Source organism: Leuciscus leuciscus, assembly GCF_965113295.1.
Source record: "Leuciscus leuciscus genome assembly, chromosome: 17".
Taxonomy (NCBI): domain Eukaryota; kingdom Metazoa; phylum Chordata; class Actinopteri; order Cypriniformes; family Leuciscidae; genus Leuciscus; species Leuciscus leuciscus.
In genome coordinates, this window is record NC_138741.1 from 39,777,287 (window position 1) to 39,797,827 (window position 20,541).

General features: G+C 46.9%; 2 protein-coding genes across 3 annotated transcripts in view; one reads left to right on the forward strand and one right to left on the reverse strand.

Moving 5' to 3' along the window:
• The window catches only part of spred1 (sprouty related EVH1 domain containing 1), a 36,278-nt gene extending 20,562 nt beyond the window's left edge, over positions 1-15,716 (forward strand). The window contains exons 2-6 of the mRNA XM_082143572.1: positions 5,383-5,551; positions 6,831-6,999; positions 10,704-10,753; positions 11,583-11,726; positions 12,858-15,716. Coding sequence (XP_081999698.1) covers positions 5,383-5,551; positions 6,831-6,999; positions 10,704-10,753; positions 11,583-11,726; positions 12,858-13,460 — 1,135 coding nt within the window. The 3' untranslated portion in view covers positions 13,461-15,716. The remainder of the gene's footprint in view (positions 1-5,382; positions 5,552-6,830; positions 7,000-10,703; positions 10,754-11,582; positions 11,727-12,857) is intronic.
• The window catches only part of LOC309479449 (putative inhibitor of apoptosis), a 135,569-nt gene that overhangs the window by 104,508 nt on the left and 10,520 nt on the right, over positions 1-20,541 (reverse strand). The window lies entirely within an intron of this gene.

Genomic DNA, 20,541 nt, shown 5'->3' on the forward strand with positions numbered 1-20,541 from the left:
TGTGCATTTCTCTCCGGCGTGTTCACTACTAAGAAGATCGCGAGTCAGTCAACTTCGTCTTTGCAGTCGAAACAGAAAATACTTGTTTATTAATAAACAATTAAAATTGAGAGAGAGAGAGAATATAAGATTAGTTTGACTAATTTTGAGGACTTCTAATGATCTGTTAACAATCTCGTTTTTTTACGTTTTTTTTTTCATCCGCTACTAACGTTACCCGCCCACAAGGAGTTCATTAACATGTATACACAGATGTTTTATGGAAAACTATGTCATGAATATTTACCTTTAAGTCATGGAAAAGTCTTGGAAAAGTCATGGAAATTTAATGGTAAAAATGTGTACGAACCCTGTAAAAAAAACGCAAGTAAAAAGTCAGTAATAAAATAAGAACAAATAAAAAATTGGAAACAACAGCACAAATAGATGCAATAGAATAAAGAGAGCTATTAAATAAACAGGTGTTTCAGGTGGGACTAACAGCAGGTTATTATTCAGGAGAGAAAAACTTCAGAAATTAAAGTAATTAAATGTAAATATCAGAGGATGGTCTTCATTGTAAAAATGAAATGCAGATTAACGCTTACAAAAGTGATTGAGCCGAGAGCAGAGAGTGATGGTCTTCAGTTCTGTGATGAACATGACGGACTGCAGGAATATTAGGCTGCCGTCACTTTAAGAGCTTATGCACGGATCCAATGTACTGATACACAACTCGTGTTATCTTTCTCTACTATAATTAGGTTCCAGAACTGACCGTGTTTAACTTAATACTCGCCAAGACGGGCATTTAACATCATTTACTATGTATTTGACCCATTAAGCGCAGTAAGCCTCTCGATTTGGTACTTGCGACTCACAAGCTGAGACTGAAGATGCCTTTCCACAATATCTGACTATAATATCATAGTATCACAATATCATATGTCAGTCGTGAAGCAGCCGTTACCCTCGGGTTAATCACCATGGTAAAATGAATGATTTTAATGAATCTAATACATGTATGAATAGCCTAGATCCACACCAAAACTAATGAACCCTTATTTTATAGAGCTTATCAACATGAATAAAGATTTAATAATTATAGAATAATAATGTCTGCCATAATTATTATTAACCGCCATTTTACGGAAATAGTTTTAACAGAATAACATTAAAGTGAAAAAATATTGGTAATTCTTACTTCCTGATTGGTGCGTCTCTAGTATGAAATGGTACTTAGTGGTTAAAGTCACCATGTGATAAAGTTCTTGTTTTTTAATGCAATATAGCAGAATGTGTTATGAACGAGTTTCTGTACTGTACATTCATGAGCCCTCGTAATGTTCAAGCAGTTTCACTCAGATATACGTCTCCACAGGGAAGAAAAGACTATAGTAACTTCTGTTTCAGGCCAGCTGTAAGGCCACCTCACAGAAAGTGTGAACTATCATTTTGGGGTTTTGTCCGTAAACTGCACGTTTCCCTCATTCGTGATGTTATTTCCAACACAATCTGCTCTAAATGAAGCTTTTCCACGAACAGGATCCCTCAGATGAGTGACGGATCGTGAAGCGTACGGATCACGAACACCACGGTTCGGCACGCAGAAGATTCACGGATTAACTGCTAAGTTTAACCATCATAGAGTGAAAGTTTATCATTTGGACGTGTTTTGTCTTGCTAATTTACACATTCAAACCATTTTAATCGGTGAAGAAGAGGCAAAAACCGTGACTCGTGCAGAGAGAGAGAGAGAGAGAGGTGTGTCTCAGACAGCGCTCGGACACCGAGCCGATTCCTCTTTTGTGTTTCTTTGCCCTTGAACGCACACACAAACACACAATGATGTCAGAATACTGCCTCCACAAGTGTTCTCTCTGTTGTGTGATCAGTGTACAGTTGAGAAAGAATCCAGATGTGTGTCAGTATATTCGGTCTTAAAGTGACAGCAGCCTAATATTCCTGCTGTCGTCTGCGTTATTAAAGGAGTCATCACCTGTAATTTTCACTTTTCCACGAGAATCAATGTATGTTATGATTGCCTAACGATTATACACTGGCCGGGAAGCCGATATTTAAAAGTGAAGCGTTTGTTTACCCCTGGGGTCGTAAACCAGCCCACGTGAACGAGCACTCAAATACGAGATTTTTATTTCTGCCCCGACTTGACGTCAAGACAGGGCAGGATATACCATATATGGACACGGCAGACCTATGCTGCAGGAAGCCCGCCCCTCTCCCCCTCTCCCCCTCTCCACCCTGCCCCCTCTCCCCCTCTCCGCCCTGCCCCTCTCCACCCTGCCCTCTCCCCCTCTCCACCCTGCCCCTCTCCCCCTCTCCACCCTGCCCCTCTCCCCCTCTCCGCCCTGCCCCTCTCCCCCTCTCCCCCTCTCCGCCCTGCCCCTCTCCCCCTCTCCGCCCTGCCCCTCTCCCCCTCTCCGCCCTGCCCCTCTCCCCTCTCCGCCCTGCCCCTCTCCCCCTCTCCGCCCTGCCCCTCTCCCCCTCTCCACCCTGCCCCTCTCCACCTCTCCACCCTGCCCCTCTCCCCCTCTTCACCCTGCCCCTCTCCCCCTCTCCACCCTGCCCCTCTCCCCCTCTTCACCCTGCCCCTCTCCCCCTCTCCACCCTGCCCCTCTCCCCCTCTCCACCCTGCCCCTCTCCCCCTCTCTCCGCCCTGCCCCTCTCCCCCTCTCCGCCCTGCCCCTCTCCCCCCTCTCCGCCCTGCCCCTCTCCCCCTCTCCGCCCTGCCCCTCTCCCCCTCTCCGCCCTGCCCCTCTCCCCCTCTCCGCCCTGCCCCTCTCCCCTCTCCACCCTGCCCCTCTCCACCTCTCCACCCTGCCCCTCTCCCCTCTTCACCCTGCCCCTCTCCCCCTCTCCGCCCTGCCCCTCTCCCCTCTCCACCCTGCCCCTCTCCCCTCTCCCCTCTTCACCCTGCCCCTCTCCCCCTCTCCACCCTGCCCCTCTCCCCCTCTCCACCCTGCCCCTCTCCGCCCTGCCCCTCTCCCCTCTCCGCCCTGCCCCTCTCCCCTCTCCGCCCTGCCCCTCTCCCCCTCTCCGCCCTGCCCCTCTCCCCCTCTCCGCCCTGCCCCTCTCCCCCTCTCCGCCCTGCCCCTCTCCCCCTCTCCGCCCTGCCCCTCTCCCCCTCTCCGCCCTGCCCCTCTCCCCCCTCTCCGCCCTGCCCCTCTCCCCCCTCTCCGCCCTGCCCCTCTCCCCCTCTCCGCCCTGCCCTCTCCCCCTCTCCGCCCTGCCCCTCTCCCCCTCTCCGCCCTGCCCCTCTCCCCCTCTCCGCCCTGCCCCTCTCCCCCCTCTCCGCCCTGCCCCTCTCCCCCTCTCCGCCCTGCCCCTCTCCCCCTCTCCGCCCTGCCCCTCTCCCCCTCTCCGCCCTGCCCCTCTCCCCCCTGCCCCTCTCCCCCTCTCCGCCCTGCCCCTCTCCCCCCTCTCCACCCTGCCCCTCTCCACCTCTCCACCCTGCCCCTCTCCCCCTCTTCACCCTGCCCCCTCTCCCCCTCTCCGCCCTGCCCCTCTCCCCCTCTTCACCCCTGCCCCTCTCCCCCTCTTCACCCTGCCCCTCTCCCCCCTCTCCACCCTGCCCCTCTCCCCCTCTCCACCCTGCCCCTCTCCACCCTGCCCCTCTCCGCCCTGCCCCTCTCCCCCTCTCGCCCTGCCCCTCTCCCCCTCTCCGCCCTGCCCCTCTCCCCCTCTCCGCCCTGCCCCTCTCCCCCTCTCCGCCCTGCCCCTCTCCCCCCTCTCCGCCCTGCCCCTCTCCCCCTCTCCACCCTGCCCCTCTCCCCCTCTCCGCCCTGCCCCTCTCCCCCTCTCCGCCCTGCCCCTCTCCCCCTCTCCGCCCTGCCCCTCTCCCCCTCATATTCAGTCGAGAAAGATGCAGAAACGTAGTGCACACGTGAGTTGCTCTGTTGTTGACTGCCAGAATCAACATGTAAATGTGTTTTCTCTCCCAAGAACGGACCAAACTATCAGGGACCAGTGGATTAAATTCATTTTTAATGACGCGGTTCCTACAACCCTTCCCACTGGCTTAACGTTAGGTGTCTGTGCTAATCATTTTACGCTGGAATCGTTCACAAATTTGGGGCAATATCAGGCGAAGAATTGTATATTATATAACTATGACAACATATAATTGTATTGATTTTTTTTTTTTTATAGAATAGATAAGGATAGATAAATAAAACAAACAGTCAAGTAATAATAAACATAAAGAAAAAGATCACGTTACATGTCTGTAGAAGAAAAATATTGAATGTCTAAAAAAACACAACGTGAAACAAGGCAAAAACACCACATGATAGCAAACGTTGATCTCAATAACCACTGTAAGCTGATTAAAAAGTAGACTACATCTCCGTTAATGTAATCTACATTAAATAAAAGGTATAATGTATGTCTCAGTCAAAATGATTGTCTTTTACCATTCAGAGACATCTTGATGTAGTCCTTCCATCGACTCTACATCTTCCCTTTCCAGCTCAGGTTCAGAGTCTGGCTCATACATATACGGCTGAATCCCGTAGGTCGCGGCCAGGTCGGGTTCATTCACAACTTGCACCATGATGTCATTTTGTAATGATATGCTGAAGTTACCTGCGGTGTCAACCCCCCTCCTTCCTGCCACCAATCAACGCGCCCCTCATTTGCATTATTAAAATCAGCCAAAATATCGCATCAGATCTCGCGAGACAATAATGCCTTCAGAAATAAGGGTCAGAGGAGCTCTGTGTTTATTTTTTTTCCACTTTTCTTTTTTAGAAGGGCCTGAAAGACTATAATAGAGCGTGGGTATCCAAGGTAATACTAGGTTATGACTCCTTTAATGTTAATAAAACAACAAAATACAGCTTTAACAAAGATGAAACTATTTAATTTCTACAGTCAACAAAATGTTATTTTACATTTAGGCTTAATTATTCACTTCTGTACCTGAACACTACTGTTAGACTCTACCTTTGTTATCAGTGACATCTAAAATACAGAAGCTCTTCATCTCTGCTTGCAATTTGTGTGTTTGTTCTTATTTTATTACTGACCGTTCACTTATTGTTAATAATGTTGATAACTGCTGATTTGAACAAATTTGCTGATCCGTGGCTCAAAAACTGTAAATGATCTGAACCGTGAATTTTGCACCACTGTTTGATCTCCTTTTATGACTCTCTTGACGGTTTAGTGGGGTTCACATAAATATCAACAGGATGTTATAGTGTGTCATTTCCACTGAAGCTGTAATGATGTCAGATTCTCAGCCAAACAAACAAGTCTGCTAATGTATTTCAGTCTGGTCTCCAGTGTCATTACCGGCAAAGAACGGTGTGCTGGAAGTGAGGTGTCTATGAAGGGTCTGACGTGTGTGTGTGTGTGTGTGTGTGTGTGTTGTTCCGGCAGTGAGAGTTTCGCGCGTGTGAGAGCGGTGGTCATGACTCGAGATGACTCCAGCGGCGGATGGCTTCCTCAGGGTGCCGGCGGCCTCAGCCTCGTCTCTGTACTCAAGATCAGCCGAACCGAGGCCGAAGACCAGTTCTTCATCCACGGGGAGCGGCTCAAAGACAAATCGGTAACAGTGACATCATCGCACTCACAGGAAGTGTATGTTTGGCGCTGCTGATGTCATCAGCCAGACACGCTGCTTGTTCGATGTCACTCAGAAATGCTGCACAATTTCCTTTCCATGCCGACTGCAACTTGACAGTACTATATCGTTTTTATTAATATTTTGAAGTAGTTTTATTTTCATGTTTTCTGTTTATTTTAGTAAACAAAAAAAGTTTAATTTTAAATATTTATATTATATTTATATTGTTTTAGTACATTAAGTTAAGCTAAAAAAAATTTTTTTACATGTTGCCCTGTCAAAAAGATTTAATCTTTTCTTTTCTCTCCTTTAACGTTTATTTAATTTCCAATGTTTTTTTATAGTTTTATTTTTCATTAAAATAATCCTGATTTAAGTGTTTTTTAAAATCACTTTTATTAATATTTTAATACATTTTCGGTTTTAATTTTTACATTTTTGTTTGTTTTAGTAAACATTTTTATTTTATTTTAAATATTTATATTATATTTTATATTTATATTATTTTAGTACATTAAGTTAAGCTAAACAAATTGTTTTTAAATGTTGGCCTGGCAAAAAGACTTAATCTTTTCTTTTCTCTCCTTTAACGTTTATTTAATTTCCAATGTTTTTTATAGTTTTAGATTTAATTAAAATAATCCTGACTTAAGTGTTTTTTAATATCCATTTTATTAATATTTTGAATTTTTAAAAAAATATATTTTCTGTTTTAATTTTTACATTTTAGTTTAAGTTTTAGTAATTTTGTTGGAATTTTGGATTATTTTGTTTGTTTATATAGTTTTATTTAAGTTTGATAAATTTTTTTGTACATCAAACTAAGTGAGAAATGCTGCCTTTTATGGAAGCTTGTTTCCGCCACTGAATAAAAAATAAAAAAGGTAATTGTGTCTTTTAATCTTACAATTCTGACTTTTCTTTCCTCAGAATTATGATATAAAGTCTGAGGAAAAAAAGTCACTTCATAACACAATTGCGACATGCAATTCAGAATTGTGAGATATAAACATGCAATTGTGAGATAAAAAGTCGCAATTATCTTTTTAAATGTTTTATTCTGTGGCGGAAACAAGCTTCCATAGCCTTGGTCTTGTTTTTAAAAATATTTGACTTCTATTAACATTTATTTAAAATAATGATTTTTTTATGGTTTTAGTGTAAGTTGTAGTTTTCCAGTGTATGAGTGCCTCAGCGAGCTGCTGTCTATGAGTCGTGAGTTTGATCCCGTGTGTAACGGAGCGCTTCCTCTGGTCCTCAGGTGCTGCTGGACTGCTGCATCCGGAGGGATCTGGTGTATAATAAAGTCAATCCCATCTTCCACCACTGGAGGATCGGCAACATGAAGTTTGGACTGACCTTCCAGAGCCCAGCGGACGCCAGGGCCTTCGACCGAGGGATACGGCGGGCGATGGAGGACATTAAACAAGGTGAGCGTTTAGTGTCGTCACTGTGTGCTAATACAGCAAGAATGTTCTGTGTCAATCAGCAGTGTGACGTCTGTGTGTTCACTCTCATTGCTCACAGAGGCCCCGCTCACCTCGTAAAGACATGAACGGAAATGTTTTACACCGATGTAAAACGTGTGCGGTATAGTATCTCATTTCTGAAATGCGTTTTCATTATGGACTGTAAAAAAATATGGGTGTAGTGTCCGTGACATCACCCGTAGTGTTTCTGAAGAGCATTTTTAAAGCCCAAAGTGGGCGGAGCCAGCCGTCGCCATCTTGGCAGCGTCACTTCCGGATAAACGAAAATGGGCAAAGAGGCGGATTAGCTGAGGTGACGTGACGCTAACAGACAGCACACAAACGGCTAAAAATGAGCTATTTAGACAAAAACACTTTTGGTACCAGGCTGTAAAAGTTTTTTTCTGCTATAAAGTTGTGCAGTTTAACATGGGGGTTTCTGGGATTGACTCTCTTTTGCAGCCTGTCTCTAGTGGCCAGTCGATGAATTGCAGTTTAAGTCACTTCCGTGTTGGATTCAAGAGAGAGACCAGAAGGTTGTCACTTTATCCTTGCTTTTTGTTTTCTCCTGAGTCAACATTTGAGCTGATTTGATGACTATTGTCCTCTGTAGAGCTGCTTATAGATGAATTTCAATTTTGCAACATTACCACTGTTCAGAGATGAACATAAAGCGCTGTAGAGATAGCTGTGGCTTGACTCCTGCTTTACAGCTGTGTGAATGTAGAGTAGATTATATATTATTACACATTGGATTTGCTATTGCTTGTTAGATGTTAAAAGGATGTGTTCCTCCCGCTTGTGTAACGCAGGTCTTCAGTGTTCCTCCCGCTTGTGGAACGCAGGTCTTCAGTGTTCCTCCCGCTTGTGGAACGCAGGTCTTCAGTGTTCCTCCCGCTTGTGGAACGCTGCTCTTCAGTGTTCCTCCCGCTTGTGGAACGCAGGTCTTCAGTGTTCCTCCCGCTTGTGGAACGCAGGTCTTCAGTGTTCCTCCCGCTTGTGGAACGCAGGTCTTCAGTGTTCCTCCCGCTTGTGTAACGCAGGTCTTCAGTGTTCCTCCCGCTTGTGGAACGCAGGTCTTCAGTGTTCCTCCCGCTTGTGGAACGCAGGTCTTCAGTGTTCCTCCCGCTTGTGGAACGCAGGTCTTCAGTGTTCCTCCCGCTTGTGGAACGCTGCTCTTCAGTGTTCCTCCCGCTTGTGGAACGCAGGTCTTCAGTGTTCCTCCCGCTTGTGGAACGCTGGTCTTCAGTGTTCCTCCCGCTTGTGTAACGCAGGTCTTCAGTGTTCCTCCCGCTTGTGGAACGCAGGTCTTCAGTGTTCCTCCCGCTTGTGTAACGCAGGTCTTCAGTGTTCCTCCCGCTTGTGTAACGCTGGTCTTCAGTGTTCCTCCCGCTTGTGGAACGCAGGTCTTCAGTGTTCCTCCCGCTTGTGGAACGCAGGTCTTCAGTGTTCCTCCCGCTTGTGGAACGCAGGTCTTCAGTGTTCCTCCCGCTTGTGGAACGCAGGTCTTCTGTGTTCCTCCCGCTTGTGGAACGCAGGTCTTCGGTGTTCCTCCCGCTTGTGGAACGCAGGTCTTCGGTGTTCCTCCCGCTTGTGTAACGCAGGTCTTCAGTGTTCCTCCCGCTTGTGTAACGCTGGTCTTCAGTGTTCCTCCCGCTTGTGGAACGCAGGTCTTCAGTGTTCCTCCCGCTTGTGGAACGCTGGTCTTCAGTGTTCCTCCCGCTTGTGTAACGCTGGTCTTCAGTGTTCCTCCCGCTTGTGTAACGCAGGTCCTCAGTGTTCCTCCCGCTTGTGGAACGCTGGTCTTCAGTGTTCCTCCCGCTTGTGTAACGCAGGTCCTCAGTGTTCCTCCCGCTTGTGGAACGCTGGTCTTCAGTGTTCCTCCCGCTTGTGGAACGCAGGTCTTCAGTGTTCCTCCCGCTTGTGGAACGCAGGTCTTCAGTGTTCCTCCCGCTTGTGGAACGCAGGTCTTCAGTGTTCCTCCCGCTTGTGTAACGCAGGTCCTCAGTGTTCCTCCCGCTTGTGTAACGCAGGTCTTCAGTGTTCCTCCCGCTTGTGTAACGCAGGTCTTCAGTGTTCCCCCCGCTTGTGGAACGCTGGTCTTCAGTGTTCCCCCCGCTTGTGGAACGCAGGTCCTCAGTGTTCCTCCCGCTTGTGTAACGCAGGTCTTCAGTGTTCCTCCCGCTTGTGTAACGCAGGTCTTCAGTGTTCCTCCCGCTTGTGTAACGCAGGTCCTCAGTGTTCCTCCCGCTTGTGTAACGCAGGTCTTCAGTGTTCCTCCCGCTTGTGTAACGCAGGTCTTCAGTGTTCCCCCCGCTTGTGGAACGCTGGTCTTCAGTGTTCCTCCCGCTTGTGGAACGCAGGTCTTCAGTGTTCCCCCCGCTTGTGGAACGCTGGTCTTCAGTGTTCCTCCCGCTTGTGTAACGCTGGTCTTCAGTGTTCCTCCCGCTTGTGGAACGCAGGTCTTCAGTGTTCCCCCCGCTTGTGGAACGCTGGTCTTCAGTGTTCCTCCCGCTTGTGTAACGCAGGTCTTCAGTGTTCCTCCCGCTTGTGTAACGCAGGTCCTCAGTGTTCCTCCCGCTTGTGTAACGCAGGTCTTCAGTGTTCCTCCCGCTTGTGTAACGCAGGTCTTCAGTGTTCCTCCCGCTTGTGTAACGCAGGTCTTCAGTGTTCCTCCCGCTTGTGTAACGCAGGTCCTCAGTGTTCCTCCCGCTTGTGTAACGCAGGTCCTCAGTGTTCCTCCCGCTTGTGTAACGCAGGTCTTCAGTGTTCCCCCCGCTTGTGTAACGCAGGTCTTCAGTGTTCCCCCCGCTTGTGGAACGCTGGTCTTCAGTGTTCCTCCCGCTTGTGGAACGCTGGTCTTCAGTGTTCCTCCCGCTTGTGGAACGCAGGTCTTCAGTGTTCCTCCCGCTTGTGTAACGCAGGTCTTCAGTGTTCCTCCCGCTTGTGTAACGCAGGTCCTCAGTGTTCCTCCCGCTTGTGTAACGCAGGTCTTCAGTGTTCCTCCCGCTTGTGTAACGCAGGTCTTCAGTGTTCCTCCCGCTTGTGTAACGCAGGTCTTCAGTGTTCCTCCCGCTTGTGTAACGCAGGTCCTCAGTGTTCCTCCCGCTTGTGTAACGCAGGTCCTCAGTGTTCCTCCCGCTTGTGTAACGCAGGTCTTCAGTGTTCCCCCCGCTTGTGTAACGCAGGTCTTCAGTGTTCCCCCCGCTTGTGGAACGCTGGTCTTCAGTGTTCCTCCCGCTTGTGGAACGCTGGTCTTCAGTGTTCCTCCCGCTTGTGGAACGCAGGTCTTCAGTATAAAATGAAATCAAGAGCTTGTGTGTGTCTGCTCTAGGTTTTCACCGCTGTCAAAATAAAAGTCCCGGCTATGACACTTATCGGCCCAACAGAAAAACTTAGCAGCTGATGCCCATAATTAATAAATGCCAAATATTGACAGTTAATATCGTCCTCTTCGTGCTGAAGGGCCTCATGGAGCCGCTGTTGTGTGTGTGTGTGTGTGTGTGTGTGTGTGTGTGTGTGTGTGTGTGTGTGTGTGTGTGTGTGTCTCAGTGATGTTCAGTGCTAGTGTGTCTCAGTGATGTTCAGTGCTAGAGATGCTTGTGTAACTAATGCTGGTCCTGTGTGATCTGATTGTGTGTGTGTGTGTGTGTGTTCACCTGCAGGCGGCCCGCAGAACAGCGACACGGACACACCTGAGGACGCTTCATCACAGGTGAGGCTCACACACACACACACAGGGAATTATCATTCAGCAAAGAGCACAGATAATACATATTTGATGAAAGTGTGTGTGAGTGTGTGGGAAGTACTGACAGGAGACTGTAGTCACAGGAAGTGTCTCTTAGCAACCACAGGATGTTCATTATTGGAACAGATATAAACAGACCTGTACACACACTCCTCACTCATGTGACACACACACACACACACACAGCATTATCAGTGTGACATTTCCTCTTTCTGTTTCTTATGGTGCGTCGGCTGCTTTCACACGTGTGTCACATGACCTCTGTGTTCTGATGCGTGACGCAGTAATGCTTCACCAGTGTGAACGTTAGGCGTGTGTAATAAACATGTTTTTTTAAAGATGATGTTTATGAAACGAAAGGATGTCACGCAAATGCGCAAACATGAAAGAAGTCAATATTCCCGAGTCATTTAAAAGATTAATTCAAAATGAACGGGTCATTCATGATTGGCCCTCTTTACTTCAAAGTGAAGCTGAGAAAACATGATTGTGGGAATTTGCCTGTCAAAGTTTTTTAAAAAGTGTTCATTATTCTAAGGTACCATTAATTATAAATCTGTGTTAAATAGGGTACATCTGGATGGCCCATGTGGCATTAAAGTTGATTAATATTTTATGTAAAATATGCAGTATTCATTCATGGGGATCCAAACTGTAGGAATGACCCAAATATTTCTTGTATCTGTCAATCAATACGAGGTCATCAAAGCTACAGGTGTAAGAGCTTCTGTGATCTGTGACATCATGCTGAGTTTTACTGAGTGTGTTGAAGTGTGTGTGCTGTGATTGACAGGAGAGTGTGTGTGTGGAGACGCCCGTGAGAGACGTCTTCTGTCCTCGAGCCATCGGCTCCAGCGAACTCTCCCGCGGCTCTTATGTGCGAGTGCAGCCCTTCGACCACACGCTCACAGCTAACCAGCGGTTCCTGCCTCCACAGGTACACACACACACACACACTCTCACACACACACACACACACACACACACACTCACACTCACACTCACACTCTCTCTCACACACACACACACACTTCACTCCCGCGGCTCTTATGTGCAAGTGCAGCCCTTCGACCACACGCTCACAGCTAACCAGCGGTTCCTGCCTCCACAGGTACACGCGCACACACACACGCACACACACACACACACACACACACACACACACACACACACACACACACACACACACACACACACACTCACTCACACTCACACACATCACTCCCGTGGCTCTTACGTGCGAGTGCAGCCCTTCGACCACACGCTCACAGCTAACCAGCGGTTCCTGCCTCCACAGGTATACACACACACACACTCACACTCTCACACACTCACACTCACACTCACACTCTCACACATCACTCCCGTGGCTCTTACGTGCGAGTGCAGCCCTTCGATCACACGCTCACAGCTAACCAGCGGTTCCTGCCTCCACAGGTATACACACACACACTCACACTCTCACACACACACACACACTCTCACACTCACACTCTCACTCTCTCTCACACACACACACACACACACACACACACTTCACTCCCGCGGCTCTTATGTGCAAGTGCAGCCCTTCGATCACACGCTCACAGCTAACCAGCGGTTCCTGCGTCCACAGGTACACACACACACACACACACACACACACACACACACACACACACACACACACACACACGCATCACTCCCGTGGCTCTTACGTGCGAGTGCAGCCCTTCGATCACACGCTCACAGCTAACCAGCGGTTCCTGCCTCCACAGGTACACACACTCAAACACGTTTAGCTATACTAGAGAGGACATTCCATAGGCGTAATGCTTTATATACTGTACAAACTGTATATTCTATTCCCCTACACTAACCCTACCCCTAAACCTACCCATCACACACACACACACGTGCTAACACACACACACACACACACACACACACACAAAAACCCAGCAGAAGTGCAGGAATACGATCTCATCTCCAGGTGTCAGGACTCTTTCTGTTTCAGATGTTTACAGAAGCAGAGGAACTTCCTCCTGACGTGTGTGTGTGTGTGTGTGTGTGTGTGTGTGTGTCGCAGGTCTCCTTCAACCCCAGACGTCATGTGAGCTTCCACATGGACGAGGAGGAGATCGTGCGCATCAACCCGCGCAAGGACGTGCTGATCCGCGGCTACGAGGACTACCGGCACCCGGATCTGTGGAAGCGTGACCCTGAGCGCGAGGCCCCCGACGAGAAGAGCCCGTACACGTACGCCGAGGCCCCGGAGCGGCTCAAGCTCGCGGTGAAGACCCAGCAGCCCGCGACTAAAGCATCCCGGCGGCGGCGCGAGGACGGAGAGCGCTCGCGCTGCATCTACTGCCGCGAGGTGTTCAACCGCGAGGACAACCGGCGCGGGCAGTGCCAGGACGCGCCTGACCCCATACGCCAGTGCATCCACCGGGTGAGCTGCATGCTGTGTGCCGAGAGCATGCTCTACCACTGCATGTCCGACGCCGAGGGCGACTTCTCCGACCCCTGCTCCTGCGATGCCAGCGACCCGCACTTCTGCCTGCGCTGGCTAGCGCTGCTGGGGCTGGCGGTGCTAGCGCCCTGCATGTGCTGCTACCCGCCGCTGTTAGCCTGCCACCGCTGCGGAGAAGCCTGTCAATGCTGCGGCGGGAAGCACAAGGCCGCCGGCTGAGCGAGACGAGCCCGCGGATTTACACCGGCCCTCGACGGGCGTAGCGCAACTCAGTCCTGTGGAGAAAGCGTCAACCGCAGGCGTTAGCGGCGTCAGGAGGAGCGTCCTCGTCGCACGGACACGGAGAACACGCTAACACATCGTGTGCAACTATGAAGAAATGATATTGTGTACTTGTACAGTGGTTCTAACACTTGGCTTTTCCGTGAGTTATTAACCGTGCGCTAATGCGCAGATGCGCTAAACATGTTGTTAGCATTAACGACAGCGGTCGCTAAGACTCTTGTTTCACGCGGCTGTAGAATATATTCCAGATGTTTTCTTTTGATTCTGTCAATCATTAATCCTACAGGCACTTATAATCCTGCTCCTGTTCGAGACTTTTAACCGCTGACGGTTTAAAACCCTGGAGAGCCACAGGAAATGGACGTTTATTCTTACGGTGGAATACAAGTGTTTATATTTTACATGCATGTTTAAAAAGTGTTTTCTGTTTTTAAAATCGACCTTGTTTTGACTAATAACCAATGTTTTTTTTGTGCAAAGATGATGTGTTAGTTGACACATGTATTTGAAACGTGTTGTGGGTAAAATCCCGTCACGGTTAACTTTCTATGCAAGTATTTCCTTGAGACTCTCGGACCTCCGCACACACAGTCCCGTTCCTCACGTTAGCCGACGTTCAGGGAAACTTCGCACGGAAAAACTGTCTGTTGTCACTAGTGTATGAAGCACTTAAGTCACTTAAAAATCAGCTTTCTGTTGGTCTGCCAACTTTTGGTGCGTTCAAGTCCTCTTGGGAAGTTCGTATTTACGAGGTAAGTCGTGTTTATGACAGCGTTCAAGTCACTTTCGTCAAAGTAAGATGGCGGTGTACTTACTCTTAACTAATTACACAAAAATACAGCAAGGTTCTAGTTCTAGAAAATGAAGAACAAAGTAATGTGCATCAGAAGTGCTTGCTTTTTCATTTTTTTTTTTATTAATTTATGAAGCCACTGCAAATTTTATAGTTACATATATTGTTATATTACAATGCCATCATAATCTGTGCAGGCAGTTAGCTTACTTTGCTGTAAATAGAAAAGCCTGACAATATCACCGCTAAAACTAATACCCTTTAAGTATTGTGGTATTCGCCATGTTTTCGCTAACTGACACGCCCACAACTCGTAAAGATCGGCTCTTAAAGGAAATCCCGAGCTTCCCACGGGTATTCACAACATTGTTGAAAGCGTTAATAAATAAATACGATCTTTAAACATGACTTGAACACACAATTTGTGTTCCCTCACGCGGGATTCCGATTGAACTGACAGGATTTTGCCCGCGAAGTTTCCCCTAGCAACGGTAACGTGAGCGCGCGTTTCCATGACGACCCGCTGTAAATACCGAACACTATTCCCGCATTCGTGATGATCGCTGCTGACGGAACGTGTCGTGGTTTGATTTGACAGCATTATGTACATAGATCACCTGTTAATACTGTTTCACATTGAAAAGTAGTGGAGATGATGATGATGATGATGAATGACGTCCGAGATTTTAATCGAGATTCTCTCTAGTTTTGTATCGCCGAAAGATTAAAGGTTTGTGAAGCTCGTCTTATGAAGCTGCTAGAAACAATCACTAACTGCATCGCAAGAGTCTCCTTCCTCTACGGATGACTGTTAAACACGATCTAGTTGTAGTCTTTACCTTGAGGCGTGTGTGTGAGAGGCTTTAGCTCCGGAATCGGTCGATTTCTACGATCTTGCGAACATGCACCGCTTTCCTCGTGTGACGCAACCGTCATGTGACTACCAGTTTAATCACGTGCTGCTATTGTTTTTATATTCGTGTTTTCTTCTCTCTTCATGGAAATATAACTCTGGAATGCATAACTTCCCGTAGGCTCTGGCGAGATGGTGTCGTTCTCGTGAAGCTCTTCCGTGTTTCAGTGGTTTATCCCTCACTCTTCTCCTCCTCAGAAGTGCCTCATCCCCCTCTCCTCGCGCTCCGGCTCTGTAGTTCAGCTCTGATCTGTGTATAGCTGTTTCTATTATGGTTTGAAAATACTAAATATATGATGTAATATTTATAGTTCAGTAACTCATGTCATAGTTGTATTTTCTGTATACAGATGTAGCTTGTTACTTTCATAAATATACAATGTAAATATGCATACAGATGTTTGTAACTGTTTTTATGTTACACCGTACACTTATTACAGCAGTTAACATTACCATACACAATAAAAGGTGGATATAAATAGAACTTTGTGTGTGTGTGTGTGTGAGAGTGTGTGTGTCTGTCTGTGAGAATGTGTGTGCGTGTGTGTGTATCTCTGTGTGTGAGTGTGTGCATATGTGCTTGAGTGTGTGTAGTGCCTCAGTGTGTGTGTGTGTGTGTGTGTGTGTGTGTGTGTAGTGCCTCAGTGTGTGTGTCTGTGATAGTGTGTGTGTGCGCGTGCCTGTTCGTGTGTGTGTGAGTGTCTGTCTGTCTGTGAGTGTGTGTCTGTGAGAATGTGTATGTGTCTGTGAGTATCTCTGTGTGAGTGTGTGCATATGTGCTTGAGTGTGTGTAGTGTCTGTGCTTGAGTGTGTGTACTAGTGCCTCTGTGTGTGTATGTCTGTGATAGTGTGTGAATGTTCGGAGTGTGTGTGTGCGCGTGCCTGTTCGTGTGTAGTGTATCTCTTTGTGTGTGTGTGTGTTGAGTAAAGGATGTCTTCATATGTGAAATGGTGTGTAAGTAAAGGAACTGTTTCTACTGTTTGATTTCTTCAGACGCCTGTTCTCTGTTTGTCAGCTCTCTGACCCTAACTGTAGACGCTTCTCTTTTCTTTTAGAAACTGCTCAACATTTAGGGGCCGTTTAGACGACAGCGCTTTCAACTAAACTGAAGACTCGTGAGTTTTGGCCGTTCACGAGAGCAGCATTCTGAGGACTGAAAACTCACTTTTGAAAACTGGATTGAGAGCGCAAAGTTTAGAGACTGTTATTGTCTCTACAAAACTACACACACGTGAATCTGGTAATCGGTGACATCATGCAGCTGTATATTACACACACACACACACACACACACACCTACTGGCCTGAGATACCACACACACTTCGGCTCAGCAGAGGCTGTGATTGGATAATTGGAGTAACCAGTGGACCAATGGCATCGCAGCATTTCAGATGTTGGTTTGGTGGCTCCAGAGCCCGTCTACGGAGAGCCTGGCCACTCCCTATTAAGTCCTATTGTACCGAATTGTGGTTGTAGTTCCACCAGAGTTCCACTGGGGGCGATCGCCCATGAGTGCAGAATGAATGGGAGTCTATGGGGCTAGACGGCTAAATTTGTCCCTTTCACCCGATTGGCGTTGAGAAATCTCAGATTTGATTGTAGGTTTTGCAAGTTCAACATGGGTTATAGGTCGAAAGTTGAATGAACGAGTACTTATGTCCTTTCGATTTCTTACAGGTTGAGTTGTTGTTGCCCATAACACGCTAGCATTCTGCTAATGAACGCTGATTGGTCAGTGAAGGACCGATTACGACCAGAGATACAGCTTGATGGCATCGTGGCATCCGAAGCAGGACCAGAAACAAACAAAACAAGAACTCTTCTAGCACGTGTATTTACCTGTGTCAGCTGTGTTGTGTTTACCTGTGTCAGCTGTGTTGTGTGTTTACCTGTGTCAGCTGTGTTGTGTGTTTACCTGTGTCAGCTGTGTTGTGTGTTTACCTGTGTCAGCTGTGTTGTGTGTTTACCTGTGTCAGCTGTGTTGTCGATGCCTCGAGAGAAAAGAAAGTGCAGAGCGCGAAAGCACCAGTGACTGAAGAATTGCCGTAAAGCAGTATCTCTGGTCGTACGATGTGTATGACGTCATTGACATTTTAAAAGATTTTTTAAAGCAAATAAGTGACTCTAAAAAATCTAACACCCAGCAATGTGTAATTTCTTTGCATCTCCTTTCGAATACAGCATTCAAATTACTAGACACAAAATTATATCCTAAGAAAAGTGGATTTTGAGGGAAATAGCGCCATAGACCTCCATTCATTCTGCACTCGTCCTGTGAGCGCCCTCATGTGGAGCCAGAGTGGAACTGCAACCAGTTGAGGAGCCGGAAGTTTACTGAGAGTGAAACCTCTCCCCTTATTAGACATTCTCTGGTTTCTCTGAAACGAGCCCGATTGCAGAAACGTATGTTTTATTACGAATATTTTACGCCAATATCACAGGAAGAGATGATTTTGTTATCTTGAACAAACATTTACAGCACAATTTACATCATTACACTATAATGCTGTTTCGCAACAGGTGAACATGAAATCACATGTTGGCATAAACTAGCCTACACTTTTCTTACTAATGCGAATTTTATGTATCCCCCCAAAATACATAAATTTTTTTTTTTATACATTTTAATAATTTGATGTAAATAAAAAATAAACTTCACTTTTTTCTTTCTTCTTTTTTTTTTTTTACATTACATCTCATATTCTCATATCATCCAGGTGGATGCTGCACATTGGTGGTGGTTGAGGAGATCCCCCCTTCTATGTAAAGCGCTTTGAGTGCCGAGAAAAGCGCTATATAAATGTAATGAATTATTATTATTATTATTATTATTATCATATTTAATCGCCTCCTTGGTAAACAACTTTTGAAAACAGTGTAGTTTGAACAGTAGCAAAAAGAAAATGTTTTAAATGTTTTTTGGGGAAAAGCCCAAAAATGAAGAAGATGCTGTGTGTATCGCCACCTAGTGGACTCTTCTGCCTCGCCATCTGCGCATGCGCTATTTTGCGCGGACCTTCCCGATGACGGAGATTGCGCGCGCACGCGCAGGCGGCTGAAGTACTTTACTGTGCGTTCACACCGAACGCGAATAGCACGTCAAATTTGCACCTGCCGCGTCTAGTTATACGCATGACCACTTTGTGTCAATGTAAAAACAAAAGTTTGAAGCGAAATTTACGCGCTTCACGCGTGTCAGGCGAAAGTATCAAAAGTTTCGAAACCCATTTGCGGCCATCTTTTTACAAGATGTCTGATGTTGAGCGATCATTTATCGAGAGAGTCACCGCTCTGTATTTGCTCTGGAGAGCAGAACAGCGGCGTAGGGATCATCGTCGCCGTATTTGGGTCCACCAGACCCTTCAGAGGCGAACCCAGTTTGGCGAGTTTCACCATTTGCTCCAGGAGAGCTGCGCCTGAATGAAGGCCGCTATCGGCGGTGCTTCCGCCTGTCCCGCGCCCAGTTCGATGACCTGGCGGTGGGGCTGGAGGTCGCGCCGGAGGTTGTGACAGAAGCTCCATCAGCGCCTGCTCCACCTTCGACGGACCATCCTGGGACCGCTCACGGGGCCGCCGGCGGGCTCTCCTCCTCTGTTGGCCTGTGAAATAAAAAAAAATACAACACAGCACTGCAATGAGAAGGCAGAAAGATGATACCTGATTTTCATGTTCACAGTGAAGGTTTACATTTTTTTATTTAAATGCAAATGTGATACTGTGTTTAACTTGCTTTAACATATATTAAGTAATTAAAGTTATAGGCTTTAATTACTTAAAGTTATAATTTAGAGGCAGCCTGAAGCCTGATTCAAGCAATCATTAGGATATGGATTAAGGTAGACATAGTAGAATAATCTAATTGTGGGCCTGTTGGTATGGGTGGATCAGCCTCAGCAAAAACATGCGCCGGCCAGTGCATTTCTGCATCCTTCCTAATCTAAACTGGACGACCGGGAGAGGTTCTCTGGGGGAAGGCATTGTCTTTCCACAAGCCTAAGGGCCTGTCCCAATACCTCCCCTTACCCTAGATTTCTGCCCTAACCCTTGTTTTCGCGCATTCTCGTGTAGGGGTAGGGTGTCCCAATACTCTAAAGAGCAAGGGGGAGTGCTATTCTCCCCTTAAAATCAACCCTCAAAACATAGTGCTGTCCGATGCAGGCTTAAAACGAAGTGGAAGATGAAATTACCCAGGATACCTTGCGGACTCAGCAAGCCAGTAAATATTTTTTAAACAAGATGGCGGACACCGCTGGAAAGGAACAATTGAATTTTAAGTATATTTTCGCAAATAAGCATGTTAAAATTTCTAAATATGTTGGAATATGTTAGTTTGATGCACATCCAATGGACTGTTAAGTTTTGAACACTAATGTTAGAAAATATTTCACGAAGCTATCTATCTGACGATGTTCATTCGAGTGCTTCGAGAGAGTCTGCCCATCAAATATACATCTGATCTGGGTAGTTCGTCTAATTTTATTTTCGATTTTGGCTTCCAAGGATTATAAAAAGAAGATGTGAGGTAAAACTATTAAAAACTAGCCGCGTTCGTCTAGTGCTCATCTTTTTCTTTACAGCGCGCTGTCACTTCTCCCTAACGTTAAACCCAAACAGCACTGAGCACAATCAGTGATTGCTGTAAAATGCAGTGTCTGCTGATTCTAAATTGCGGGAGGTGTTTGATTGTAAAAAGAGCTATTATAAGCACAATGATCCGCGCAAGAGACGTTGACCCTGTTCCCATGGCAGCGCGCGTTCGGAAACGGACTGCAACTAGACAAGCAAACTATTCTTTGGGTTTCATGTGCGCGTCTAAACGATCAAATACAGACAAAAATATGCCTAAATGACCGGTTTGGAGATTCACTTTAACACAGTTTATGTCTTAAATGGGAGTTAGTTGTGGAATAGTTGGGAGAAAATGTGTATCATTAGATCTGCATTCGGTCTTAAAGTGGCAGCGTCTACTGTGATAAACGAACACAGCCCACACAACAGCTGGAACCGGCATTTTCTGAATGAAAATAGTAGTAGACGCTGCGCGTGACGTAGTGAGGTTTGCCGCGCTAATTTGCATATGGTGGTGTCCCATTTCATAGGGAAAGATCTTCAACTCCACTTCCCTCGTTGAGGGGACTTTACTTTCGAGGGCACTCAAAACCAAGTGGAAGTTTTAAGGGGGGAGAAATGGGACAGGGCCTAACTCTAACTCCTCTAACCCTAACCTAACCCTAACTCTAACCCTAACCCTTTCGTCCAAACAGACGTGAGGTATCTCGTAGATGCCCCTCCTTCACATCTAACCTA